We start from the raw sequence: 16,314 nt of genomic DNA, 5'->3' as shown, positions 1-16,314 counted from the left end.
ATACAAAGGGTACCAGCCAAGGAATTACAGCCAATAATTAAACCATGGCCATTTCGGGGTTGGGCTATGGACCTTATTGGTAAAATTTATCCTCCATCATCCAAACAACACACTTTTGTGTTAGTGGCTACAGATTATTTTACAAAATGGGCAGAGGCCATCCCCTTAAAAACGGCCAATCAACAGGCCGTGATTAAAACCATCAAAGAAAATATTATTCATAGATTCGGTCTTCCAGAAACAATAACGACCGATCAGGGATCAATATTTGATGGTGAGGAAATTAAGGAGTTTGCCAATACCTATGGGTTTAAGATTGTGCATTCAACTCCTTACTACGCACAAGCTAATGGCCAAGCTGAATCATCCAATAAGACTTTGAAAAACATCATCCAAAAAATGATTGATGATAATCCAAGGTCATGGCATGAGGTGTTGTCTGAAGCCTTATGGGCTTATAGAACATCCCAGAAGACGGCAACAGGTATGACACCATTCAGTTTAACATACGGTCATGATGCCGTTTTACCAATGGAAGTAACAGTCAAGTCATTGAGGGTGGCTTATCAAAACAACCTAACTGGTGAAGATTTTAATGAGGCCATGATGATCGAATTAGAAGACTTAGATGAAGTCCGATTAATGGCTTTAGACCGTTTAGTTATGCATAAGAAAAAGGTAATGCGGTCTTACAATAAAAAGGTAAAGCCAAAGAATTTTGAGGAAGGTGAGTTGGTTTGGAAACTCATTTTACCTGTTGGAGTGAACGATCCTAAATATGGTAAATGGTCTCCCAATTGGGAAGGACCGTTTGTTATACATAGGATTTTGAAAGGTGGTGCTTATCATTTGAAAGGAATGAATGGCCGATTACATCCAAGATCGATTAACGGTCGTTATCTTAAGCCCTACTATCCTACTGTGTGGGATATGAGAGGAGAATGATAAGTGCATAGTTAGACCGATATTATTATTACGGTCAAACAATCATGGCATGTCCTCAACTGAAGAGTCTGATGAGGTAACTGAAAGGATGTACCATCAGGTTTCAGATACGTGTCAGACCGTAATCTTAAGACCATTTTTACCACTGGTCAGATCGATTGACAGGGGGATTAACACACACCTCAGCATTAGCATCATGCAGAGCTGTATGGGGGGCATTGTTGACGCTCTAATTTCACCACAGACAATTCTAGTTCAGATGAAGATCAATTTGTTCGTATTTGTTTAGATCTCAAAACTGAATGATTTGCGGTTACAAAGACTGAATGATTTGCAGTTACAAGAAGTTATTACATTTGAAATTTGAATAGAATGATTTGCAGTTACAAGAAGTTATTACATTTAAAATTTGAATAGGATGATCTGCAGTTAAAAGAAGTTATTACATTTTTGAAATTTGAATTTATAACGGTTGTAACTTCTTTGTTGTCTGTAATTATAAATACTCATTTGAGAGCAATAAGAAAAGATCCATGATCATTTGCAGAAAATGCAATACGCTTGTTAATTTCATCTATCATTTATTGTATTTCGTAGGAGTAGTTCTAATTGTTAATTTCACTTTCAATCAATTTCCACCATTTGACCAATCTGAACACTTAGTGTGAGGATTTAGAACCGGGAAGATAATTTCTTCCTCCAATCGCCTGAGCAGATTGATTCGATTGGGGTCATTTGATCCCTGGCACGCCTGTCCATTTTTGCCATAAACAGGATATTACTCTCGCCACATGCTAACTACTTGTCGAGATAAATTATAGGGATTTGCTAGGTACCATCACAGAAAGGCAAAATGGTCCCTAGTTTATAAATACTATAAATATTGGGAAATGTTATCAGCACTACTGTATTTTGATGAGGGCACTCTCACTTTATTAAAAGTACGGTATGGCCCTCACCATAGGATGATCCAAACCGTCCATTAGATGGGCCACAGCCTAAATAGGTTGTGCCCCAAAAATCATTTCCATAGGTTGATCCTAACCCTCCGATCTGAATGTTAGAGAGTTGATCCTAACCCCCATAGATCGGAGGGTTAGGATCAACCTATGAAAATGACTTTTGGGGCACAACCTATTTAGGTTGTGGCCCATCTAATGGACGGTTTGGATCATCCTATGGTGAGGGCCATACCTTACTTTTAATAAACATGCTGGGCCATATATAACCTTCCACACTGAATGTGAAAAGAACCTGGACATTTTTCAGTAAAATTAGGGGAATGCTAAACTGAGGGGCGCGCTTGCAAAAAATCAGATGAAAGGGCACCCCCTTGTTGCTATCACTGAAACGAATTTATTGCTCTTTCACTTTTACATTTTTCAATTATGTTATAAATGCACTTTGTGTTGTGATAGCAACCTATGGGGGCATCCTTTCATCTTATTTGTGCAAGGGCGCACTTCCGTCTGGCATTTGTCGTAAAATTAGCTTGGAAATTTCAATTAAATATAATAGTACAATGCTTTGATAATTACACAGGTTTTGCCACTAATGAAGACCCTTACTTTCGACATCATGTCATCCCTCCTTTTCGGGGTAGAGCGAGGAAGGAAAAGAGAAAGATTGGTAAAATGTTTCCAAGAGATGGTGGCCGGAGTGTGGGATGATCTTGGGAAAATGAAGTACTCATGGAGGGTAGCAACGGAGATGCTTAGGATGGTCCCTCCTGTCTTTGGTAGCTTCAGAAGAGTCATGAAAGGCATCGAGTTCGAAGGATATCTCATACCCAAAGGGTGGCAAGTAAGGATAAATCCATTTGAAGCTCCTTCCCCATGATTAGGGGTGAGTTGGGTTGAGTTTTGGGGCCCAGTTCATTTTTTGACAAAAGCTCAACCCAACCCGATCCAAAGTTGCACCGCTACTCCCTAATGTTAGTATTTTTGCAGCTTGTTGGGCCAATTTTTGAGAATTTTGGTTGAGTTTTTAGCATAAACTAGGTCCGGTTTGGATTGATTTCAATTCCTTTTTGTAGCAAAAGCTCAACTACCCCGACCGAAATTGCATCCCTAGATGTTAGCCTTTTACAGGGGTACAATTTGGGTTAGGTTGGGTTGGGATTTTCCTAAAAATGAATTGGAATCAACCTGACCCCGACCCAATTTTATAGTAGCTCAACCCGAATTCTTAAAAATCAACCCGAGTTGGTGTCCGTTTTAAACAAAAAACAATTCTGGTATAGTGGCCAGTCTCTTTTGCGTAGGCAATAGGTCTGATACCATGTGAAACAACCAATTACTCCAAAAGCTTAAATTGTTAGGGTTTGTGTTATTTTTACAACATTTTCTTGCGTGAATGAGAGTGGGGACCTGGTTCTATTTATAAGAATTCTTGGAGACTCTCATCACGTTTAAGTGTTCTCTTCCTCTTCACTCACCACCCAGAAAACGGCCGAGTGTCAATGGACCGGACTCCATATGCTAATCCAATAGCCATCAAGCCTTATACAAGGCCACAAAACAGAAGAAGCTTATTCCTAAGACTAATTTTTCTTCTTTTGATACTTCAGATTTTCTGGGCATCAAGCTCGACCCATATGGATGAGCATATCTTCCCCGAGCCAGGGAAGTTCGATCCGGCGCGCTTCGATGGCCAGACACAGATTCTACCTTATTCTTTTGTGGCGTTTGGCGTAGGACAAAGGATGTGCCCTGGTTACGAGTTTGCGAGACTAGAAACGATGGTTGCAATTCATAACTTGGGCACCCAATTCAAATGGAAGTTATGTTGCAAAGATGATACTTTCAGCAGGTTCCCAATGCCTACACCTGCAGAGGGATTGCCGATCCAACTTGAGCCTATAAAGAAATGAAGTTGCTATGACAAGGCTTCAAGTTTCCATGTGTTACTGTTCATGTTCAAGTTTGTGGGCTTCGACTGAATTGATAAATAGGTTTGATTGTACATCTTTTTAATATATAAGGTTTGCTTAATAATTCAAATGATGTCCGGCTCAAGCCTACATGACAAGACCGATCCATACAAATAAACACTCCCAACTTTCATATATTCCATCCATCAAACTAGATAGCTCCTTTTTGTTGTTTGTACAGATTTAATTGTTAGGGCTCTTATAAATTGTTAGGACCCGCTGGGAACATGTACAGTTGGGGCTCTTATATTTTATATTCCCGATGGCAGCTTTTTATATAAAATATTACAGCATATTAAGTATTAGAAGATAAGTCTATCACTCTATTTGTCTTGCAATTTCACCTCCGGCTTAAATTTCACTTCGTTTTAGCATCTACTTTTAGAGATAGGGAGACGTTGGTAAAAGAGAGATGAGTGGTCTTACACTCGTCATTTGACAAAGATGAGTTGGCAGTCTTACACCAATTTTGGCACTTGTTTTATTTTTTCTCTCTTTCTCCTATGTTGTACCTACATACATTATTGTAAAGCATATGTACTTTGAACAATATTTTCTAAGAAGGTACTCTCTTATATCTTATATCTCTATTTTTTTCTTTATTGAGTATTAGAAATAAGAGATTTAAATTACCAACGTAGGAACAATGGGAACAAGGTGGTTCTTAGTCTCGCAATAGGATATAAGATCTTATAAATTTATGGAGCATTAATTATGAGAGCCCCTACTGTATGTGAAATCGAGATCATTGGTATTGTAGAACATCACAAGGCAACACACATGATCTTGGTCCCATGCTGAACACACATCCCATACATAAGATACAAGACTACAAAAATCAACCCCATGGTCCCATACATAAGATTCAAGACTACAAAAATCAACGGTTTGGTCCTAAATGAGGCTTGATGGATCAAGAACCTATGTCATCTGATCAAGATATTATCAAAAGCCCCAGCTTACTCATAAAAAAAATATATTATCAACAGCATTTTGCCGGACTTCTGGTTACTGGTCGGACCAATGGATCTTATCCCGTGCATGTGGCACCAGCGGCCAAAAAAATAGCTGTTAGGAAGGAACCTAACCGAGCCATCTGTTTAGCATTTATCTATGAATTAAGAAGAAAATCCTTACGGTGGGGGATCTCAGATGATGGGTAGTCAGTCCATAAAAAGGACAAATAGGTGCTACTACTCAATGATCCAAACCATTTATTTCTTAGGCCTTGCTATGGAGGGGTCATAGAAGAAAAAAAATCCATCACCATTGTCGGCACTATGTTGCTTGGGAAGCACACCTCCATGGCTCCATTGGACTTGGCCTTTGTATCTATAAAAAATGCAGTGCCCAATGGAGAAGCGGTCATTAAGAATGTTATCAGATTCCTGACCTGAATGCTAAAAAGATGTTTTAGATATTAAGGAGTTCAGAGAACTTTGTGTGACAAATGAAGTAATATTTCAAGGCTAAAAATGTATTAGATAACTTTTAATGATAAATGAAGCAAATAAAATACAGTGGACTCCAAACATAAACTACTGAACAATTATCTGGGACCTAACTAACCAATTATCTGGGATATTATGCTCCAGCCAGTCTGTAGAGCTGTTTGAAAAATAGATTTTATGCCCAATTAAGAGGAGATCCAAGAAGATAATTCCATTTTTGTTGGCATTCATATAAATGGCAACTGCTCAGCATCAATTTAGTGTCCAACCAAACTAGGAATCTAAGGTGTCCTGATCTGACAGAATGATACAACAATCTTCCTATGGTTTTATCACATATATATACAGTGTTATATCCTTGCAGAGTTTGAACAATACATAATAATTCTCTTCAAAAAAGCACCAAGAAACCACAGAAAAGGCAGCATTAACTGTGTCCAACCAAACTAAGAATCTAAGGTGTCCTCATCTGACTAGAAATGATACAACACTCTTCCTATTCTTTTATCGCATATATATACACAGTGTTATATCCTTGCAGAGTTTTTACTTACAGAACCAGAAAGTCCCTTCCTAAGGAACAACGAGGAATCTCCTGTTCACGGGCTTCTTATCAGCCATACACACTGATCCAGCCAACGAATTTATCCACACCTGATCTGACTGTACTGACTCGTCATCATCATTCCTATGCCAGCTCCAGAATGCATGAGTTGAATTCACTATCTTGAGTTCTCCGTGACCAAAACTTGCTTCGCGGAAGACAGACCAATCTGGTTTTGGTTGTATATATCTGCAAATCCATTCATCACCAGGTGAGAAGCCCTGGCTCATTCATAAAACTGAAAACCCACCAGATTTTAAGTTTACAATGATCTTATAAACTGTTAACATAGTTGATTGATCACACCATCTTTAATGACACCCACAAGTTTTTTGTTGAAGTTTTGTGCCTTCTAGGGCTCACTAAGAGGACAGTTGCCAGTTGCCACCCGAAGAACTCAAAGAGATCCGGTCGAATCCAGGCAAAGTCTAAAAGCATGATTTTGGTGGTTTCTTCATATAGACATCAAATACAAAGAGAAAACTACCCATTTTATAACTAATCAAATAAAAACATGTGCTTGGTAAACAAGGAGAGCCTTTACCTTTGAGCTAAACCTTCCCTGTTACCTCCATCACCAATGGTTATGTGGACAGGACCGCAAGGATCTAGTTTTCCATTGTTGATACGTCTCTGATAAGCAAACAAAATCAACCTTATTGCAACCAAGTGTTATAGAGTTAAAAATAAAGAATGCAAAACAACGGTCGAAACCACTGCTGGATTACCGAGCGCTCATAGGCGTGTACATGGCCAGCAAGCACAATATCCACACCGGCGGCATATAGCAATGGCTCCATGGCAGCCATCATGTAGTTCCCTTCGCCATGATGAGCTTTGTTACTGTTATACCATGGCACATGAAATAGGACTAGCAGCCACGGTGTTCTTTGTCGGTCTACCTTTGAGAGATCAGCCTACAAAGCCAAGCACAAAAATGCTCCCATCATATGGCAACAAAACGAATATTCTTTTTTCTTTTTTTCTTTTTTGAATGGCCAAAATGAATATTCTTTTCTCACCTTTTGCAGTTTAATTTTTTGACAGATTATAAAATTAGCTACAGGAAATAATCAAACAGTTGTTAATGTTTTGAACATGACCCAAAACATGTACTTTGTTACACAAAATGAAGAAACACTGCTGCTTTTAGGTTAATGTGGAGACTCTTTAAATGAAATGGCTGCTGACTGTGCTGAATTGGCTCAGTTTTGAGTTTCGAGCTTAGTTATTGATTCTGTTCTGATGGGTGTTTCGTTTTGCTCACAGGAATGGAACATTCCTTTGTTTCATCTGTTCCAATGTTCTGTTTTAGAAAAGGCGCTACGACTGGTAGAATTTTTTTAAATAGTTAAAATTCAAACAAAAATGAATTTTTTTTTTACAAAATATAAGAGACAATTACATCAACCAAATTTGAAAAAATGACACATTTTACTAACTAAAATATCTACAATATGAGTGAAAAATTGACTCCTAGTGAGTATGATTAATATCAAATTCAGTGCGAAACATCAATAACACTTACAATTCATCATACCAAATACCAATATGTAAATGAGGAATAGGGTTTTAGGGAAGAAATGAGTTCTGAAAAAGTGTAAATATGAGGGGTTTGATGTGTTTTAGCCCTTCATTCGTTTGAGAGGGTTAAAAGATATCATCTGCCCTTCAAACGAACAGAAAAGGGTCAGTAAAATAAGAAAAAAAGAAAAAACCAAAAAATTTAGTCTCAAAAAATTGAATCTAGAAATTGCATAGAAATTCCGCATGGTTTCGTCCAAAACAGGCTGTTTCATTTAGTTTCGTTTATTCCGGATGAAATAGGCCAGATTGTGACGTCATGGGATGAAACTGGCAAGATTTCTAAGCAGAACATTTCATTCTATGTTTTGTTCTGTTTTTCGAAATGGAACGGAATCAATAACTAAGATTGCAAACCTTTTAATCGTGAGCCATAATGGTCTTTGTTTCTTTGGCCCTAGCTCACCTACCCAAACATTAACCATAAAACCTCATTAAAAGATCAAAATTGTAACATATATATGAAAATTCTGGACTTTGTAGTTTTCACTTGGTTAGTTCAGCCCATCAAGAAATTTTGGAAGAAAGAAACAAACATACATTTTCCATGATATAGAATCTCGTTATATACTATAAATGCAATAAAAAAAACAGCAGTCTTCTTTTCATTTTAACATAACCATCACTTCGGAGTAATTTACCATTACCCAAAGAACAGGGCAAAATTTTTCAGTGGTTCTTTCAACAATTTACAAAATCTGGTATGCTACCTACTTCAGAAAAGTCATTATATTCGTGTTCTGGAAAACAGTTAAACCGGATAGTTAACATGGCTCCACAATAAAGAACTAACCTTGAGCCAACTATATTGATCTGAGTACTTGTCATAATCTGCATAAGAACCAAGCATGACAATATGCACTCCGGCAACTTCAAACGAGTAATAGAGATTCGAACCGGATCCGCTCTCTTCGAAAGGCATCTTCCACCGTGCATTGTAGGATTCAAACCCATCTTTAAAGAAGGGTATGTTCTCTCTTTCATGGTTCCCTTCTACTACCATCCATGGTCTTGCACTTGCAAGTGGCTGCACCAGCTCGCCAAACGAGTCCCAAAGGTGTTGTTGGTAATCAGCATAGGAGAGGTCTCCAGGGAGCATATGTACATCATATTTGCACTTGCTTATGTGATCTAGGGTTGATGAAGTCCAGCCTGTTTGGCCAAGATCACCCACCACGGCAAAAGTAATTGGGAATTGTGAGGGAGGGGTCTTGAGGTTGAACTCTGGATCTTGTCCCCCACATCGATAAAAGTAAACCGTGTCATCTTCCAGAGGTCCAATGACAACGTGGTGTATTGTTCCAGAACTATATAATAAGTAACTGTAGGATGTACTTTCTCCTTGAGAGGATAACGGATATTCTCCAGGTGATGTTCCATATTCAACAACTGATGGAGAAGAGTCATCATCAGTTATCCATGTGATTCTCATTTGTTTATCCCCTGCCAAAGAAATATGAACCTGCAGAAGCCCATACACATGTTGCCGGTGAATTAAGATAGAAATTTGATGATCCATGATGGAGACTAATCATAAGATATATACTATAACATCCCGAATTTCAATAATGTTATCTTTCAAATGGTGGAACCGACAAATAATAAATAAAAGGAAGAAAACAAGTCCAAACAGGTGTAATATTTCGTGAACCATCTTCCCCTAATTCCTGTTTCTATTTCAGTACAGAACTCTTTTTGGAACAGAAATTCACTATATTACCTATAGCAATGGAAAAAAGAACACAATTGTTAGAAGCACTAATCCTCCATTCTACCCAAATATGAAGTATCAAGCAGCCCTTTGACATAAAGACGATACATAGGAAACAAAAGGAATCTAACAGATGGAAATAATTTGCAGTAAAAGTTGGTGTTCTTTCACACACGAATTAGGCTTGGGAAATATGATACATAATAGAGACTAAAAATACAGCTGTTGTGAATTTTTTGGACGATCGACATGCATATTAGAAGATGTGTACAACTTTTTTCTTGCATCACCTGACTTGAAAACGCAGTGTAAAGTAGTATAAAAAAATATCAATGGCATACTTGTAATATTGTCTCAACTCAACTCAACTAAGCCTATGTCCCAAACTAGTTGGGGTTGACTAATGAATCCTTTAGAAAATTTTCATGCAGAAGGTGAAAGGATCTACCCGGTTCAAATTGACCCAGTCTAATCCTGACACTAGTTGGGTTCGTGTACATGGATCATTTTCTTCCATTCTATCCTATCCAAGGTCATGTTCTCTCTTATGTTCCTAGCCCTCAAGTCTTTCCTCACAGTTTCTACCCAAGGTGTTTTAAATATTGTCTAAATATTGTAAATCATATCTATATACTCACTAATGACAGCAGGAAGTCCTAGTCGTATTTTAGGGTTCTCCCCACAAACTGCTTTCGACATCATCCTCATTTTATCATCTTCTTCACTCTACCTTCTATCACCCTCGTTTTCCCTTTCTCCAAATATCCTAACCTTTGTCTTCACAAAAAAACTCAGCCGCCATTCCTTCTCCATCCCAAGTTATCAATTCCATTCCATTCCAAACCATTCTATTCCAAAAATGGAAACCAGAATAAAACTCAAAATTAAGTATGATGTTGATCTCTTTAATAGATCAAAGACGAAGGACGCAAAACATGTGGCCACTTCAGTCACCCTAAAAAAAGATTGGGAGATAGTGACAATTTTGGTGGTGTTCTCAAAGATGGATCGAAATATTAGTCAATTTATGCAGAACCCTTGAATAAAACATCTGGAAGCTGCTAAAAAGATCCTTCGATCAGGTCCAATCGATCCATAGCCTCTCGAGCACAACCCATATTCATGTAAGGATTGGCGATTGGGCTCGACTCTTGGTCATGACAGGGCTTCTGATGATCCATTGGGATGGATCTTCGATTGGGAGCACACTGACCCCCCAACATGATCCTGACACCCTTACTTGAGACAATAGGCCATAGCGTACTAACACTATTGATGAACTTCAGTATCACTCGTAATTGCATTCTCCAATGCGGATTGAGTAGGTGATCCAACCACACAGACAATTGACTATTGGATATTACATATTTGTTGGAAAACAGTGTCATGGAGCAATCAAAAATAAAAGTTTGAAGCAAGATCCAACACTGAAGCAACATATAGGACAATGGCAGTCGTTACAACTGAAGTTCCATGGATAAGAAACGTTGCTATGGGCCTATGGCATTGGGACAATCGGTGCGACCTACTATCCTATACTAGGATAGTCTAAACGCCTTTGCCATATCTTCCAATCCTAATCTCAACAGGCGAACAAATCATATCCAAGTTGATCACCACTTCATTCAAGAGAAGATCAACGGTAGAAAAATTGAAGGTTCATCCAAACCAATGATCAAATTGCTGAAATTTTGTTGTGCTCCAACTGCAATTACTTCCCATTTTCAGAGGCATTCTATATATAGTTTCTATTTTTTACCTAAGTTAGTATTCATTCTTGTATGCACTTTCTATTTTGGTATATTGTTTCCATTCTTGTATGCACTTTCATTCTTCATTTCTATCACACAATACATATCAGGAGAAATATATTGGTATTGGGCAAACTAAAATCAATGATCAATTACATTCTTCGTTCTGGTTATGCACAGTAAGATTTAAACTCCAATGCTGTTTTGTCCTTGATATCTGCTCACTAACATTATACTATATATGGTTTTCAAAATAACCCATTTTGGTGCACTACAGCAGATGAGGACAGGCGACAATCACTGCCACTTAAATCCTATCAGGCAGCACCAGGTTTGGTATAGAGAATACTCTCCACATCTTGGATTAAGCACACTAAATTCAAAGCTATGATTACAATCTAGAAAGATGAATTGATTTTGCAACAGATGAACATACTCTACTCCAAAGTATCCTTATGGTTCCTCTCCGAAAAGGCTATAGACCCCAAGTGTATTAACTTTAATGCGAATTCTGAAATAAATTTCAAGTTGAACAGAAAAATGAAAATTAATGAATTAAGATGATCATGGAAAACGCATATTTATTCTTAAATACCTTCTTCGTATAAACAGGAAATCAAACAGCTGATGCAAAAAGCATAACTCTAAGATCAACAAAAACATAACCCTAGGATTAACAAAAAAAAATAGCCATCCAAGGAGCAAAAAATCGAGTTGAACTTCTCCAGTTCATGAAAAAATCCCAACATAATTCACTAAGAAGATACAATTATGCGAAGCACAAAACTAAAGCAAATAAATCCATCATAAATCCAGAAACACATCGATATCTTTCAACAATAAATTGAAATCCGATCATCGAAAACAGAAATAACTGAGCCGGATCTATCATTCAAAGTCGAAAAAATCGTTCAAAACAGTAACAAATAGAGAAACAGGAGATCCAAACCCTAGAAAGAGCAATTTTGGCTTAGAAAAACAGAAATGCGCGGAAAAAAGAAGCTTTTTACCTGTTGAGGATAAGAAGAATGCCTCGGCTTCCACGGGAAAGTTAGGGTTTCTCGAGGCTTAGGGCGAACATAGTCCGCCATGGCAGTTGCAGAGATCAGCAAAATCGCCATTAAAACGATCTTGAGCTCCATTTCTTGGCACTGTGATTTTGGTCCAGATGCTGGATTGCGAATTGCGCCTATAATCATCTTTAGCTTTTGGAAATGACTAAAGTACCTCCGGTCTTTATCGGACCGTTGGATCAATTGTAGATCTGTGATGATGTGATCGCCATGTTTGGTTTGGGACCCATAATCGTTTGTCACAGAACGAAGACAACGATTATGACCACCGATTGTGAGTGCAAGACCATCTCACAGACTCACAGACTAACAGTCGGTGTCAAATGGTTTTAAATTTCGACCGAAATTTCGGATTTCGGTGAAGACCGAAATCCGAAATTTGCTATAAAATATTAATTTTTTATTCCGTTACAAGATTTCGTACGGAATTGTCGAAATTTCGACGTCCCAGAAAAACAGCATTTCAATAGCTAGTACGGAATTTAGCCCGAAATTTCAGGATTTCGGTTGAAATTTCAGTTTCGGATAAGTACGAAATTTTAGCCGAAACCGAAATTTAAAACCATGGTCGGTGATCATAGCGCAGGAGCTCGGCATTCATTGGAATTTCAAATGCCAATGAATGTGGAATCCATATTTGGTTTGTCAATATTACATTGAAGTTCTATTCGACTCTATGTGGAAGCCATGTTTGGTCTACCAATATTATATTGAAGTTCCTTTTGACACCTGGACATGCTTTAGACATCATTATTGCTAGTCTGCACACTTGGTTGACTCCCATGCAGCACTAATGTCCCCTCTCCTCATCTTCTAGCCAAATTCTAACAAAAAGTTTAAGTTTTTTGTAGAAGAATTATGGAAAAGGTTCTTTTATGTCTTTCTCTCTTGCTCTCCCTTCACTCTCTTTTTTGGTAACGACACTCGACCTTTTCCATTACTCTTTGAGACTGCCATACAACCAAACACTACCACCATTATTCCACTTTTCTTCTAGACAAACTAAATGCTCGTCTCCTTCCCTTTGACTTCTTATTCTACTACTATCCGAGCCACCCCCAAGCAACCAAAAGACCATCACAGAAGGCATTTCGCAGGCCGGCTGTTGCAAGTGAGAGCAGCCACCTTAGAAGAATTAATTGAATAAGACAAAATCTGAGCCTATTTTGCTGCTCTCACATGCAACAGCCGCCAGGAAATGCCTTCGGCAATTGTCTTCCAAGAACCTTTTGGGAATGTAACAACCATTTATAAAAGGGATTTGCTAGCGTCCATCGCAAAAGGCATTTCACGGATGGGCGGTTGCACACGAGAGCAGCCACACATGCTCACTTTTCAGCAAAGTTTGTCTTCATTCATGAGGTGGCTGCTCTCACATGCATCAGCCCGATCAGCGAAATGCCTTCTGCGATAGACGCTAGCAAATCCCATTATAAAAACATGGTAGCACCAATATCAATAATGTTTTAAAAAGGGAAATGATAAATGCGCCCCTTTTTCAGTACTTGGGACACCCGGCTACTGTGTATCTATGGCTGCAAAAGTGCTGACATACTTCACATTTGAAGGAATGAAGTGACCTGATTGCCACGTACAATGCAGCTGGGTGTCCCAAGTGATGAAAAGGGGCGCATTTATCATTTCCCTAAAAAAATTATATATTCGTAGTGATAACTTTATATAATCAAAAATCAATTTTACAGTGATAGTGATGAGTCTTGATGGGAATGAGCTGATTCATCTAGTGGTTGACAAATATTCATAGCACGAAAGGGTAGATACCACCCTTTCGTGTGTGATTGGTGGAGAGAAACTCTAATTTTTATCTGGTAAAAAAAAAACTCTTAGACTTAAAACATCATAAGTCATGAGGGGTTAAAAACTGGACCTCGATCTTCATATACTACCATAATTCAATAAATACCTGACGGGGAAGTAGCTTTGCAACTCGATATGAACGAGACAGTCACAGAGACTTGCTTAGCTCTGGCTAAAATGATCAGACTACACCCGGAATGTAAGTAAATTTTACTATATATTTTTTAGCAATATACAGCAACTGAAGGAATAAGAAAAATGAAAGAAAGAGAAAATACACCGCCGCACGTAAAGTCCTGGACTCACATAAAGTTCGTAAAATTCACGTAAAGTTGTAAAATTCATGTAATATTGCAGGTTAATGTCAAAAATATAAAAAAATTAAAAAAACAAAAATTGATAAACAATGCTCAAAATATTAATGTCTCTGAAAATGACAAAATGCATTTATTTAATGGAAAATGAGCAAAACACTATTCTTTGACAGTTTTTGACAGTGTTTTACATCATAAAATGACCGTTGTTCGCATAAAACTAAGGGTGTCAATTTTGGCTCGGGCTCGGAGGCTCGCTCGAATCCTTAACGAGCCGAGCCGGCTCACTAGGCTCGTTAAGCTTAACGAGCCGAGCCTAATTTAGGCCAGGCTCGGCTCGGCTCGTTAAGGCTCGTTAAGAATTTAATATATTTAAATATATATATTATATATTAATTTATACATTAAAAGGGGGGGCAAAATATGTCACTTCATTTTTGGAACCCCATTTGTTACTAGGACCACCCCCCATAGTGTAAAAAAAGTAGTCAAATTACACTAGTAGGGTTGTCCAGGGAAGATGAGGGGTATGAACATAATATAACTCGAGCTCGGTAAGGCTCGCGAGCCTGGCCGAGCCTGGCCAAGCTCGGCTCGGCTCGGCTCGTTTTCACCCCTACATAAAACACCTAGAATATGCTTATCTGATAGAAAGTTATCATAAAATCTTTCTTTTATGGTATTTTCCATGAGATACGGATATTATAGTTATTTTATATTATAGAATGGTAATGGCTAAAATGTCTTTATTTGATAAAATTTGGCAAAAAGTATGCTTCTTTGATGGCATTTTCTATGAGATAATGCTATTTTGGCTATTTTATATCATAAAATGATATTTACTTTATTTTCCTTAATATAGGAATATTTTATCATTTTCTCCCTGTTAGAATTTTTTATTTTTCTATTTTTTTAAGTTTTAATCAATTTTCACATAAATTTTGTATATGAAATAAAGTTTTGAATTCACCTATAATTTGCAGAATGAGCATTATTGGATACTAGGACTTTTGTCATTGGCTTGATTTTTGCGCCAGAGAAGATCCAAAGCAAGGCGTATGAGATGGACAGTTGAGATCGGTCAGAGGTGGGACCAACTGTGTCATAACAGGCCACTCATTGTAAGCATGCATGAATGGATTGTTGGGCTTTTGTTTTCATTGATTTTAAGTGGGTCCCATCTGTTTTTGCCTATAATGTAAAAAAACAAGTAAATTCAAGTTTCCAATCAAATGAAGCAATTTGCATCATAAATTACATGCAAATCCAAGAACATAGACCATGTGTTAGCAGCCATGACATTTTTTCTCCATAAAATATTAGTTTATCCAGTGATGGGAGAAGGCAGGGGAGAGAGAGAGAGAGAGAGAGAGAGAGAGAGAGAGAGAGAGAGTTGAAATATAAGTGAGGAGGGGGGAGAAGTGGCTAAAAATAGAGAAAGAAAAAACTAATTCCGAGGTCAGAAGTTCAATCCCAGCTTACCTAAAAAAATATATATTAGGGAAAAGAAAAACTCTACTCACAAAGAATAAAAAAAGAGCAAATTAGAGAAGGGCGCTTCGCATATTAGGGAAACATACTTCTCAAATTGGGAAAACCTACTTCTCAGGTTTCGAAAATGCGCTTCCTCAATCCTTGAGAAGTGAGATGTTTCCTGTTTTCGAAACATGCTTCACTGGAAGCGTGATTCCCACCGTTCGAGGGGCATTTCTAATAACTCTGGAAATGAGTTTGACCATCAAAACTATTAGCTTTTTCTTAGTGAAATCTTACTCGATTAAGGGGGTTAGGCTCATCTGATCAAGGGGGGGTCGACATAAATGGATTGAACTTATGCTCCCAGTCATACCAACAGCGGGGATTAGAAATAGGCAAGAGAAGATGCGATGCTCAAGTCGATGTCCATCGAGCAACTTGCATATTTGAGCAAGCCAATTAGTAGGTCATCTCACTCATATAAGACCGAGTCAGTCACTAACTTGAATATATGATCGAACACCTTAGCCGGGCAGATCAAACGAGCAAGTCCGATCGACCAAGCACGGGAATATTAGTGAGCTGCCCAATCACATCCGCACATGGCACATATGGCCCCCAAGAAAGTAGTGGCTGTTGGAAAACAGGCCAAGGG

At 38.1% G+C, this 16,314-nt stretch overlaps 1 protein-coding gene and 1 pseudogene across 1 annotated transcript; one reads left to right on the top strand and one right to left on the bottom strand.

The window, feature by feature from the left end:
- The first annotated feature begins 2,592 nt into the window (after positions 1-2,592).
- On the top strand, positions 2,593-3,817 carry LOC143892135 (beta-amyrin 28-monooxygenase CYP716A378 pseudogene; annotated as a pseudogene).
- A 1,819-nt stretch (positions 3,818-5,636) lies between these two features.
- Positions 5,637-12,269, bottom strand: LOC143892913 (purple acid phosphatase 18-like). The gene is made up of 5 exons (XM_077397830.1): positions 11,989-12,269; positions 8,310-8,978; positions 6,661-6,849; positions 6,477-6,565; positions 5,637-6,121 (listed from the first exon to the last, which is right to left on the bottom strand). Exons 1-5 carry the CDS (start codon positions 12,175-12,177, stop codon positions 5,902-5,904), a joined length of 1,356 nt encoding a protein of 451 aa, XP_077253945.1. The 5' UTR covers positions 12,178-12,269; the 3' UTR covers positions 5,637-5,901.
- Positions 12,270-16,314: the final 4,045 nt, after the last annotated feature.

Source organism: Tasmannia lanceolata, unplaced genomic scaffold (genome assembly GCF_043159265.1).
Source record: "Tasmannia lanceolata isolate RefF3 unplaced genomic scaffold, GAP_Taslan_0.1 ptg000015l, whole genome shotgun sequence".
Taxonomy (NCBI): Eukaryota; Viridiplantae; Streptophyta; class Magnoliopsida; order Canellales; family Winteraceae; genus Tasmannia; species Tasmannia lanceolata.
The sequence above is the reverse complement of the archived record's forward strand: the minus strand, read 5'-3'. Positions and strand labels throughout refer to the sequence as shown.

Coding starts and splice junctions, on each gene's coding strand:
- LOC143892913 (XM_077397830.1), bottom strand. CDS start 12,177: ATGATTATAGGCGCAATTCGCAATCCAGCATCTGGACCAAAATCACAG. Junction 6,566..6,660: donor TACACGCCTATGAGCGCTCG/GTAATCCAGCAG, acceptor TTTGCTTATCAG/AGACGTATCAACAATGGAAA. Junction 6,122..6,476: donor AGGGAAGGTTTAGCTCAAAG/GTAAAGGCTCTC, acceptor ATGGATTTGCAG/ATATATACAACCAAAACCAG.